The 13,871-nt window shown below is 35.3% G+C and overlaps 1 protein-coding gene across 1 annotated transcript in view; it reads left to right on the plus strand.

The window, feature by feature from the left end:
• The window catches only part of LOC132724342 (hillarin-like), a 31,330-nt gene extending 22,183 nt beyond the window's left edge, over positions 1-9,147 (plus strand). The window contains exon 4 of the mRNA XM_060709183.1: positions 6,221-9,147. Coding sequence (XP_060565166.1) covers positions 6,221-7,817 — 1,597 coding nt within the window. The 3' untranslated portion in view covers positions 7,818-9,147. The remainder of the gene's footprint in view (positions 1-6,220) is intronic.
• Positions 9,148-13,871: the final 4,724 nt, after the last annotated feature.

Genomic DNA, 13,871 nt, shown 5'->3' on the forward strand with positions numbered 1-13,871 from the left:
ACTTGGCCCAAGTAATCACTATTATGAGATGATGTGCAGAGCCCAATAATTGGGTTGCTACCCCTAAAGTCAAGGTCACACTTAATGGTCAAGTGTTAAAAGTCTACATTTTCTGTCCGCACCATAACTTTTAAACTGCTGAAAACATTTTGAAATAACTTGGCAAAATTGATCACCATTATAAGACGATGTGCAGAGCGCAATAATTGGGTTGCTACCCCCAAGGTCACACTTTAAGGTCAAATGTTAAACTGTCTAGATTTCGTGTCTGCTCTATAACATTTAAACCACTGCAATGTTTTTAAGATAACTTGGCAGAAATAATCACCATTATAAGACGTTGTACAGAGCACAGCAATCAAGTCACTACCCTCAAGGTCACGCTCCAACATCCAGGTTGCTACCCGTAAGTTATATCCAGGTTGCTACCCCAAAGGTCAAGGTTATCTGTTCTCCATAACTTTTGGCTTTACTGAAGATTTTAACCTTTTACCTCATATAGACATGTTTTGACAGCTTTTCGCCCCCCCCCCCCCCCTTTTTTGAGGCCTCAAATAGTGACAAAATGCCCTATTTAGGCCCCAAACACTTTTTCGTTTGAGAAATGCTGTTAAAAAAAATGAACACTTTTTCAGCGCCACCCCCTATCAAAAAGGTACATCATGGGGTTGCCAGAAAGGGGATGAGTCCCCTTCTGTTTGGGGTTTGAAGAGGGGCAGTAGCCCCCTCATTGCCAAGAAAATTTTGGACATGTGACCGGCTAAAAATGGCCTCAGGTCGATCTTAAGGTAACATGTAACCAAAGCTGAAAAGCATTTTACTGTATCTCAATCAATTGAGAAGTTGCAGCACTTTGAAATCAGTATTGATGGAAATAAACAATGCCCCGCCCCAGGGGCCATAGGTTTTCCTTATATGTATATAGTAAAAAATTTAAAAAATCATTTTCTCTAAATTTACAAAGGCTAGAGTTAAGATATTTTGCATTAAACATTGTGTAGTGAACCTCTAGCAAGATTGTACAAATTATAGCCCTGGGGTCAAAATTGGCCCCTCCCCCAGGGGTCATTGATTTTCACTATGTTAATATAGTAAAAAATGAAAAAAAATTCTTGTCTGAAGGTACATTTAGGCTTAGAGCTTTGATATTTGGTATATAATATCATCTATGGGTCCTCTACTAAAGTTGTTTCAGTTATGCCCCTAGTTTTAAAATTGCCCTGCCCCAGAGGCGATAGTTTTCCTTATATGTAGACCGCCTCCGTGGTCGAGGGGTTAGAGTCGATAACTTCTAATCCAGTTACCTCTCTGGCGTGGGTTCGATCCCCGGGAGATGCTTTGGTAGTTTAGCGCGGAGGAATGTAGTCTAGTACTGGTGTAACTCTCCAGGAACGATGGTTAGGAAACTACCCGCCTCTATGACTGAAATACTGTTGGGAAAAGGCGAAAAATGAAACAAACAAACAAACAAAAATTTCCTTATATGTATAAAGTTAAAACTTGAAAAATCTTCTTCTCTGTAATGGCAAAGGCTAGAGGTTAAATATATGGCATGAGACTTTGTGAAGTGAACCTCTACCAGATTGTTCAAATTATAGCCACGGGGCTCATTAATTTTCATTATGTACATAATTTTATAGTCAAAAAAACTTTAAAAAATATTTTTGTCTGAAGGTACAAGGCATAGAGCTTTGATGTTTGCTTTATAATATCATCTATAGGTCCTCTACCAAAGTTGTTCAAATTTTTCCCCTGGTGTCAAAATTGGCCAGTGACCTACTTTCTTGTCCTTTGATGTACAGCTTTGAAATTTGAACTATGTGCACAGATTAAGATGTAAAGTGAACTTTGATATCAGCTGACCTAGATTTTGACAGTGTCTTACTGTGTTGTTCTTTGATGTAGTCATGAAAGTTAGACTGTGTGAAATATGACCTTCACCACCAAATTCACTAGACTCAAGTGCATTGATATATTCCTACTCTGATCTTTTATTGGATTAACAATAGATTTAACCACTAATCTGATAATAAGAATTAGATAGGTTAGGGATCTATGCATTATGACAATCTTCAATTGTATAGAAACAAAAAAAATCTGTTCCTACGTTGTGTTGTATTAATGCGGTGGCATAGCATTTTTCTCAAATGCAATCTTGTTTAAGCCTTGTGTGACTAAAAATGGCCAAAAAGATCAAAGGAAATCTCATAAGTACCATTTTGTGAGTATGTCCGTCCGTCCGTTAGCAATTTGGTTTCCGGAGCATAAGCCAAGTCATAGGATGATTGTCCATATTGGGTAGAAGACCCCTATTGATTTTGGGGTCAAAAGGTCAAAGGTCACTATTACCTTAAAACTGAAAACAGTTTCCGCTCAATAACTTAAGTATTAATCAGCCTACAGCTGTAAAATTTTATAAGATGAACAGCTAATTCCCATGTCTTACAAATGCTTCATCCTGACTAAAAAAAAAACACTTTTGGGCATATAATGCTCCGCCTAGCGGTGCATTTGTTTATTATTAGATTAACTTCGTGTTAAGACACAACATTCTTCTAGATGACTTTCATGTAAATTAAACTCAAATTGACCTTGGCTCATTAATGACCTTCACCTTGAAGGTTGAATTATTGAATTTTCACTGATTTTTGCTATAATTGACTTTTATTTGGTAATTAATAGATGGATTATCTTCATTTTTGGACGGACAAGACCATAATGGTTGAACTGACCTTGACCTTTAAATGACCTTGACCGTCAATGTTAAATTATTGAATTTCGGTTAAATTGTCATAATTTTGTTGTTTATGTTTGGATTTGATTTACACTTGGACAAGGGGCGTCCGTGGCCGAGTGGTTAAGGTCGTTGACTCCAAACCACTTGCGTGGCCGAGTGGTTAACGCGTCGGACTAGTAATCTAAGGATTGCTGACCACGTGGGTTCAAACCCTGTCAGGGCCAAGCCATTGTTTCCTTGAGCAAGAAACTTTACATTCATTGCTTAGTACTGGTTGGTTCCAGGAACAGATTCGAGAGTGTTTCAATAAGCTTATAGCTTCCAACACAATCAAACTAAAATAAATTATTATAAACCAAACCACTTGCCCCTCACCGCTGTGGGTTCGAATCCCTACAGGGACTTTGGATTCTTTCATGTGAGGAAGCTATCCAGCTAGCTTAAGGAACGTCGCAGGTTCTACTCAGGTGCCCGTTAGTGCCTGAAATAATGCACGGAAAGGCACCTGAGGTCTTCCTCCACCAGTGAAGCTGGAACGTCACGATATGACCTATACTGTGTCGATATGACTTAAAACCCAATCAAACAAACAAACACTTGGACAAAACAAGACTTTCTACCAAACAAACATATTAAATAATTCATATGTGATCTTGACCTTTAAGGTATGACCCACCTTATGCATTACCTCCACTTTGAAGAGTATTCAAATAGGCTAGAACTACTGTCAACTGCATTGACATTGAGGGGCATGGGTTCAAGCCCTAGAAGAGGCAACTTTTTTTTTTTCTTTCTTTTTTTCTTTTTAACATTTTTTATGTGTTTCTGGGATCACTCTTGGTAAGAAATAAGTATTTCATTTTAATTAAAGGATTATTTTCGGTATTTGTTTGGCTTAATAATGCCAAATTTATTATCAAATATGGTACCTGATATTTTCAAAGTCTAATAAAGTAAAAACTAGGCGGTAAAAGTATTTTATGTTTGACAAGCTCAACCAATATACTTTAAAAAAAATTTAGGTTAACTTTGAAAACAGCCCCTCATTTTGATAAATTTTAGGGATATTTTGAATAAGGCTCGCCAAGTAGGAAAACGGTCAAACAACTATTTCAAAAAGGTGGGATAGGGTAACATTTTCATACATTTTTAAAACAATTTGAGTAGAAACAATAGTTTTGCTTGTGCCATTTGTTAGCTGAATGCTATTATTTGTTTCTTAACAATGTTCAATAGAAAAACATTTTTTATAATGATTATATTATAGATTAATATTTAGAGTTTCTCATTTCTGAAAAAAGAGCCCTTCTGATAGCCATATATATTTAAGTTAAGGAAAATCTCCAGAACTCGTAAACTTTACGGTAAACTTTGTTTAAATTTTGCATACAGGTGTCCTTTAAGGTATAATTGACCTATGTTGTCAATTTTATAGTTCCTTACAGTGCCTATTAGGGGGCTCATACCTTAATTAATTAACATTGACCGTCAAGGTCAAACTAATGAAATTCTCTTATTTTATCCTTTAACTATAAAATTTGGACCATGTCCATAGTTTAAGATGTAAAATTGAACTTTGATATCAGCTGGCCTTGATTTTGATCTAGTGACCTACTTTCTTGATTTTTTATGTACAGCAATGAAATTTGAACCATGTTCATAGTTTTAGATGTAAGATTGAACTTTGATATCACCTGGACCTAGACTTTGACCTAGTGACCTTTTTATTATGCCCCCGCCATGTAATGGCCGGGGCATATAGTGTTACCCTGTTCCGTCATTCCGTCCTTCCATCCTTCCGTCCTTCCGTCATTCTGTCATTCCGTCATCATCAGTTTCCGTTCATTATCTTAAGAACGGTTGCACACATTCAACTCAAATTTGACATATGGATATGTCATGACAAAATACAGGTCAAGTTCGAATTTGGTCATGGTTCAATGATTTTTGGCAGAGTTATGCCCCTTTTACTTTGAAAATAATATGAAATTTCAGTTTCCGTTCATTATCTCCCCAACGGTACAACACATTCAACTCAAACTTGACATATGGATATGTCATGACAAAATACAGGTCAAGTTCGAATTTGGTCATGGTTCGATGATTTTTGGCAGAGTTATGCCCCTTTTACTTTGAAAATAATATGAATTTTTCAGTTTCCGTTCATTATCTCCCCAACGGTGCAACACATTCAACTCAAACTTGAAATATGGATATGTCATGAGAAAATACAGGTCAAGTTCGAATTTGGTCATGGTTCGATGATTTTTGGCAGAGTTATGCCCCTTTTACTTTGAAAATAATACGAAATTTTCAGTTTCCGTTCATTATCTCCCCATCGGTACAACACCTTCAACTAAAACTTGACATATGGATGCGTCAAAAGAATGCGCAGGTCAAGTTCAAATTTGGTCATGGTTCAATGATTTTTGGCAGAGTTATGCCCCTTTCACTTTGAAAGTTATATGAAATTTTCAGTTTCCTTTTATTATCTCCCCAACAGTACAACACATTCAACTCAAATTTGACATATGGATATGTTTTTGGAATGCCCAGGCCAAGTTCGAATTTGGTCATGGTTCAATGATTTTTGGCAGAGTAATGCCCCTTTCACTTTGAAAATAATATGAAATTTACAGTTTCTGTTCATTATCTACCCAACAGTGTTACATATTCTACTTAAATTTGACATATGGATATGTCAAAGGAATGGACAGGTCAAGTTGGAATTTGGTCATGGTTTGATGATTTTTTTGCAGAGTTATGTCCCTTTCACTTTGAAAATAATATAGATACATCTTAGGAATAAGCAGTTTAAGTTTGAATTTGGTTGTGGTTCAATGATTTTAGACAAACTTATCTTTCCTGAATGTTGGGAAAATTTTGAACTTTCAGTTTCAGCACTCATACTTTTAGCCATTATTTTGGCTACAAATATGCAATATGCTATTTTTAAAAGGTTAAGACTGAATAATTTCAGTGCCTTGAACATTGTATGAAAATGGTTTGTGTTAACATTGAAAAGTTTTAAGGGCTTTGAACTTAAAATGAAAAAAATAATTAATGCACCATCTGAAATTTTGGCTGCATGCGGGGGCATCCGTGGCATGATGACACATTTCTAGTTTCTTATTCTTTGATGTAAAGTTTTGAAATTCGACCACATGCACACTTTTAGATGTAAAATTGAACTTTGATATCAGCTGACCTTGATTTGGACCTAGTGACCTACGTTCTTGTTCTTTGATGTAAGCTATAACATTTGGACCATATGCACAGTTTAAGATGTAACATTGAGCCTTGTTATCAGCTGATCTACATTTTGACCAAGCTACATTCTTTGTCTTTTTTACTTTTTTTGTATAATTTTCTTTTTAGAGTTTTATTTGCTTGCTTTAAGAAAAAATAAAAAAGTTGAGCATTGCCCGCCTAGTGTTGGGTCTTGTTAAAAACAAAGTTATATACATTTTTTATCTTTTAAAGGCATTTGGTTCTTAATAAAGATCGGAAAAGAGGCGGATCAGATAAGAATAAAGAAAATGGGATGACAGAGCACGGCACTGATAAGAAAGAGGTTAAGTCAGATAAATCTAAGGATAAAATACGTTACCAGTATGATGAACATTATTTTCTGACTGACCCTGATCAATTTATTCAAGAATTCTGGCCAAAAGAGAGCGAGTGGCAATTGTTGGATGCTCCAATTACGCTTGAGGAGTTTGAAGCACTTCCGTTTGTACGATCTGTTTTCTTCCATTTTGGTATGAGATTTGACAAGACCATGCCTGCTGTCATTGAGACAAATGACCGTGGAGGAGCAGATATTCGTATTAAAATACCCGAAATGTTTGAAAATGATTTAGTATTCTACTATCAGTTGCGTTTCGCTGATACAGAGCGAAAGCTAGAGGCAACGTACCGTGGAGCTGCATTGGAGAGATTTGTATTTCAAACTACCTTGGATAATACGGCAATGTTCAGTATCCATGTGCCTACAACAGGAGAATATTATTTTGAAATATTTGCTAACAAAATCAATGAAAGCAACAAAATTAGTGGCACCTTGGATGACACTATCTCACCTTTCAGACTTAAATGTGCTTGCAAGTTCAAAATCAGGTGCAAAGCTTTGAAAGGCAAAATGCATCCTTTACCAGATTGTGCTGCAGGCGAATGGGGTCCGAAGAAAGCTGTCCGCCATTTTGGTTTGCAGCCAATCTATCTTGATCATTCTGATACGTCATCCGATACCGGAAGTACATCTAGTAATGATTCACCTGAAAACCCCAAAGCCGGTATTTTAAATGTTGAAGATTCCGTTACACTTAAGTTCCGAATGCCTGTGCCGCTACAATTTGTTGTTAAACTCAAGCTCAACAATGTTGAACAGAAACCGCTGGATGCTTTTGTTTATCACGCCGTAGAGAGTAACGTTCTTACAGTAACAGCGACAATGCCACAATTAGGACAATATGGTCTTGACATTTACGCAAAGCCCAAAACGTCCGATGCAAAAACTCTCTCACATGCATGTAAGTACCTGCTGAATGCAGTCAAAGTGTCAAACCCTGTTGAGCTTCCAAAGATCAACCGATCTTTCGCTCGTAAAGGAACAATTGGACCCTCTCAAGCATTTGATCAGATGGAACTACTATTGAAGTCCCATTTGGATCCCCAGATTACGATGGAGGAAAAGGATTCCGAAACACAGATCGAAATAGAGGCTCCAGAGGATGTTGAAGTATCACATCATTTACTTCGTGAACCAGACGAAGATTGTAAAGAATTTGTTACCATGGTCAGGAACGGAACCAACGTGAAATTTTTTATGAAACTAGGGAAACATGGGAACTATTTGTTCTGTATTTATGCACGACGTACAAAGGGGAATGATAGCTCTATGACTAATGTATACAATTATGTAATTGCGCACAAGAAAAGAAATCCCTTATTTTCTTCCCAGAGTAACGGTTCGGAACCACCTCAAGTTGTGTTTGAAGAAAAGAAATCACATGGTCTTCTTAGGAAATCCATCTTCGGCTCTAAGAAAAAAGACAAAGAAAAGGAGAAGAAAAAGTAAATCAGAAAAATGACAAATTGTTTGTATGTTCATACAAAATAATCAGGATGTTATATTTTTGTTCAACCTTTTTCAAACAAAATTTCAATTACTGGTGTTCAAAACAAAATGTTCATAATCATTATTAACCATATTTACATGTATGATATGTAATGTATAGGGGCATTTAGATTTACCCTTGTCTGTCCTTTGTGTCCTTTCTCATGTTGTGTCTCACTTAGCTCAAAAAGTGTTTGACCTAGATTCATGAAACTTTACAGGAATGTTAGTCAGCATCTGTAGTTGTATTGCATGTGGAATTATTCAGTATTTGTAGATTTATGCCATTGACTTAGTAAAAGTTTGCGATTTTCAACTTGTGTCGCACATATTGATTTATTTGTGTATATATATATATATATATATGTCATATTACAATACATTAAAGACAATTTATCACAGATATATCTATAACATTATATGTAACACAATAGTTAATTGATAAATAAAAACTTAACTTTCGTATTAAATCAAAGATCTAGTTGATTTCAAGACATATATGCAACACAGGATTACCTATGAAAGTTCAATATTGAACAGAGAAATTTCAAATGGTATACTGGACTCGGGGGGTCAAACGTATAGCGGTGCAATACTTCTTTAAGCGAGGTGAAATCATGCAATACGGCATAATGGCCGAAGAAAGTGAAAACGAAAGTGGGTATGAGCATAATTAATGAGCATGTTTTATTTCAAATATTTGTTGTATATTGTAATTTCTTGAAGAATAGCATTGTGCATGCTGATCAGAACTTATAATTGTGCATGATATTCAAAATAAAATACTAAATTTGAAAGTATTGAGTAAGTTATTGAGGTATTTGTTGCTGCAAATTCAACCGTCAACATGATATGCACATGCAAACGAATACAGAATCAGTACATTTAAAACATATATTTGATTAGTTTTAGTCCCAACATGTTTATTTCATATAAGCTTTAAGCTTTCTACTCGATCCTGAATGCAATTTATGTATTGTAATTTTGTCTGTAATTGATGAAATATTGTTTAAACCAACATGTTTATTTTTGATAACAAAATGATATACAAGAGTAGTTTTCCATATTTATTTGAAAATCTATACAATATTTCGAGTTTTCTTACTGTACGCCTTAATAATTGGTCCGATTAACTAACTGTACTCACAAATTTTGGTGTGTTTTTCTGTAGCGTAGGGGACTTCCTCATTATAGTATATTCTTATTCAATATTGATGAAAGATCAAATTTTGTGTTTGTATGTTTATCATATGTAAACCACAGTGTCAATAAAAACAACAGTGTCAATTAATGTATTATACTAGTATAATATATAGTTTATTTAAATATTGATTTCTCACAAAGGTTAAATATTAAAATAAGATAAGTTATTGCACAGGAACTTGAAATTTTATCAAATCACCAATAGTAAATATAATATTCGTTTTGTTTATTCCATTTATTCAGTAATGGTTTTATCATTTAATAATATTTTTATGCCACCACAGCATCTGCGATACGGTGGCATATAGCGCTTCACCTGTGTGTTTGTATGTATGTGTGTATGTTTGTGTGTTATACAGATTATATAGTGAACTTAAAAAATCTTCTTGAGTAAAAACCACTTTTCTAATTTCAACCAAACTTAGCAGGATTGAACCTTGGGTTAAGGGCTTCCAAAGTTGTTCAAAGAATTTCATTCCATGCAGAAATCTGGTTGCCATGGCAACCAAAAGGAATTATTATAATAAATTTAAAAAATCTTCTTGTAAAGACCCACAAGGCCTAGAGCATAGATATTTTGCAGAAGGCATTGTCTGGTAGACCTCTACCAAGATTGTTCAAATTATAGCCCAGGGGTCAAAATTGGCCCCGCCCCGAAGGTCATTGATTTTGGTATATGATATCATCTATAGGTACTCTACCAAAGTTGTTCAAATTTTGCCCCTAGTGTCAAATTTAGCCCCGCCCCGGGGGTCATAGGTTTTTCTTTTATGTATATAGTAAAAGTATCTTCTCGAAATTGACAAGGCTAGAGGTTAGATATTTTGCATGAAACATTGTGTAGTGAACCTCTACCAAGATTGTTCAAATTATAGCCCTGGGGTCAAAATTGGCCCCGCCCTGGGGGTCATTGATTTTTTTGATGTACATACAGTAAAAAATTTTAAAATCTTATTGTCTGAAGGTACAAGGCTTAGAGCTTTGAAAATTGGTATATGTTATCATCTATAGGTACACTACCAAAGTTGTTCAAATTTGCCTAAGTGTCAAAATTAGCCCTGCCCCGGCGGTCATAGTTTTCCTTATATATATATAGTAAAAACTTTAAAAAATCATCTTCTCTAAACTGACAAAGGCTAGAGATTAGATATTTTGCATGAAACATTGTGTAGTGACCCTCTAGCAAGATTGTACAAATTATAGCCCTGGGGTCATAATTGGCTCCGCCCCAGGGGTCATTGATTTTGCCTAGCCCAAGGGGACAGTGACCTACTTTCTTGTCCTTTGATGTACAGTCATGGAATTTTGGCCATGTGAAATATGACCTTCACCACCAAATTCAATAGACTCAACTGCATTGATAGATTCCTACTCTGATCCTTTATTTGAATAACAATAGATTTAACCACTAATCTGATGATAAGAATTAGATAGGTCAGGGATCTATGCATTATGGCAATCTTCAATTGTATAGAAACAAAAAAATTCTGTTCCTACATTACTATCTAGTGCTGTATTAATGCGGTGGCATAGCTTTTTTCACAAATGCAATCTTGTTTTCTATTTCTTATCACATATTTTTGTTATGAGAAAACAATAACTTTAATTAAAATAGCAACATACAAGAAGTGGATCTACTATTGTATTACATGCACTGGCCGGAAAAAAAGCTTCCCATTCTTAGGTTCATTCAATACCTTAAAAAGTACATATAATAAATTGCGTTGTTCTTTTTGCAATGGAACTTGAAATTTTTTTGAAAATAATTCTGGTTTGATTTCCTTTATGGATTGGATGTTATATATTTATTATACTCCCGAAACGAAGTTTGGGGGGTATATAGGAGTCACCCGGCGGTCGGTCAGTCCGTTGCATTTTCCTTGTCTGTAGCATAACTTGAAGACTAATGGTTGGACTTCAATACAACTTCATAAAATGGTCAAGTATATTGAGAGGAAGTGCAGTGCACAAGAAACATAAGTCCTTCTTGACTAATTACAGAGTTATTGCCCTTTGTTACTTTTCCATTGCTTTTTTTTTTGTCCGGAGCATAACTTGAAGACTAATGCTTGGAATTCAATACAACTTCATACAATGGTAATGCACATTGAGAGGAAGTGCAATGTATAAGAACCATAACTCCATCTTGATTGATTACAGAGTTATTGGCCTTTGTTACTTTTCCTTGTCCGGAGCATAACTTGAAAACTAGTAGTTGGAATTCAATACAACTTCATACAATGGTCAAGCACATTGAGAGGAAGTGTAGTCCACAAAAACCATAACTCCATTTTGACAAATACAGATTGATTACAGAGTTATTGCCCTTTGTTACTTTTCCTGGTCAGGAGCATAACTTGAATAGTAGTAGTTGGAATTCAAAACAACTTCATACAATGGTCAAGCACAATAAGAGGAAGTACAGTGCATAAGAACCATAACTCTATCCACAGTAATTATAGTTTTTGCCCTTCGTTACTTTTCCATTGCTATTTCTTGTCCAGAGCATAACTTGAAAACAACTTGTTGAAATTCAATAATACTTAATACAAAGGTCAAGCACATTGAGAGAAAGTGCAGTACAGAAGACTCATAACTCCATCTTGATTAATTACAGAGCTCTTTGGTACTTTTTCTTGTCCAGTGCATAACTTGAAAATTAATGGTTTGAATTCAATGCAAATTCATACAACAGTCAAGCACAAAAAGAGGAAATGCAGTCCACAAGAACCATAACTCCATCCAGAATAATTATAGAGTGATTCAATTCAACTCCATACAGTGGTCAAGTACATTGAGAGGCAGGGCAGTGCACAGAAACCATAACTCTTTCTTGACTCATTTAAAAGTTTTTGCCCTTTGTTACTTTTTATCGTTATTGCATAACTTGAAAAATAATGGCTGGAATTCAATGTATCAAGCACAATGAGATGAAGTGCAGTTCACTATCAACCATAGCTCCATCTTGACTAATTACAGAGTTATTGCCCTTTGTTCCTTTTTTATGCTCCCTGAAAAAATTCAGGGGAGCATATAGTTGCTGGGTTGTCAGTCCGTCCGTACGTACGTCTGGAATTTGTGTCCGGCCCATAACTTGGTTATTTTAAGTCGGATTTTACAGAAGTGATCACCATATTGAGACGACGTGTCACACACAACATTATGGTCCCTACCTTGAAGGTCAAGGTCACAGCATGACCTTGCAGCAAAATCGTGTCCGGCCCATAACTTCGTTATTTGAAGTCGGATTTTACAACTATTTTTGGGTAGAAGTGCAGTGTCAAAGAACTATAACTCTATCTTCCCTAACTTTGGAGTTACTGCCCTTTGTTCATTTTTACACTTTGAAATTTGTCCGGGACATAACTCTCAAACTTTAACTATAAGAGATATCAACATGAAACTTTGTAGGTAGATAGATCTCATTGGGTAGAAGTGCATGTTTAAAGGACTATAACTCTGTCTTGCCTAATTTTGGAGTTATTGCCTTTTGTTCATTTTTACACTTTGAATTTTGTCCGAGACATTATAGCTCTAAAACTAAAAGAGATATCAACATGAACTTTTGTAGGTAGATAGATCTCGTTGAGTAGAAGTGCAGTGCAAAAGAACCATAACTTTGCCTTGCCTAATTTTGGAGTTATTGCCCTTTTTTCATTTTTACACTTTGAACTTTGTCCAGGACAACATAAATCTGAAACTATTAGAAGTATCAAATGAAACTTTGTAGGTAGATTGATCTCATTAAATAGAAGTGCAGTACAAAAGAACCTTAGCTCTGCCTTGCCTGATATTGGAGTTATTGCCCTTTGTTTATTTTTACACTTTGAACTTTGTCTGTGACAAAACTCTGACACTACAATAGGTATACTTTCCTGTGTCCAAAACCTATTCGGGGAGCATCACCCGGTTCAACCGGTTCTTGTTTGTCCAGTGCATAACTTGAAAACTAGTCGTTGGAATTCAATACAACTTCATACAATGGTCCAGCACAATGAGAAGCACAATGAGAGGAAGTGCAGTGTACAATAACCATAACTCCATCTTCAGTATTTGTAGAGTTAATACCCTTTGTTCCTTTTCGTTATCTGGTGCAAAACTTAAAAACTAATATTTCGAATTCAGTGCAACTTCATACAATGGTCAAGCCAATGAGAGGGAGTGCAGTGCTCAAGAAGCGTAACTCTTTCTGGACCTATTACAGAGTAATTCAATAAAACTTCATCAATGGTCAATCACAGTGAAAGGAAAATGTAACGTACAAGAACCACAACTACCTTGAATTGCCCACAACCATAACTCTATTTCAATTCTTTTACTAGGTATTCTGTTACTAGTAACTTCCTTATTTCTGAAGCAGTCTTGCAGCGGTATTAATCACATGTAGTGATAGTTCTTTTTTTTTTAAAAATTGAAAACATTGACACAAGCCTATTAGATGACCTCTATTGATTTAATGTCATTTTAGGTCAAAGATTATAGCCATTGCGACACTTTTATTATACAGGCTTGAAAGTAGTCCTTCTTTTGCCTACACTTTCCTACTTATTTGCCATACTCATACCGCTTAAAGAAGTATCTATTGTAAAAAAATGATTTAATCTGCATTTATTAGCATATTTTCTATACACAAGTCCACAGCTCTTCCTTTCGCTGACATTGAAACATACAAAAGTGACTTACAAAATATCAAAAAGAGCGTTTAAATAGAAGTTTATACTAATGTAGCAATTTGTAGACGTATATTATCAGAAATTTATATTATTTATTTTCAAAAATAAGCATAATGATGATTAAATCTCCATTTATTTG

This window comes from Ruditapes philippinarum, unplaced genomic scaffold, assembly GCF_026571515.1.
Source record: "Ruditapes philippinarum isolate M1 unplaced genomic scaffold, ASM2657151v2 ctg440_1_1_1_1, whole genome shotgun sequence".
NCBI lineage: Eukaryota > Metazoa > Mollusca > Bivalvia > Venerida > Veneridae > Ruditapes > Ruditapes philippinarum.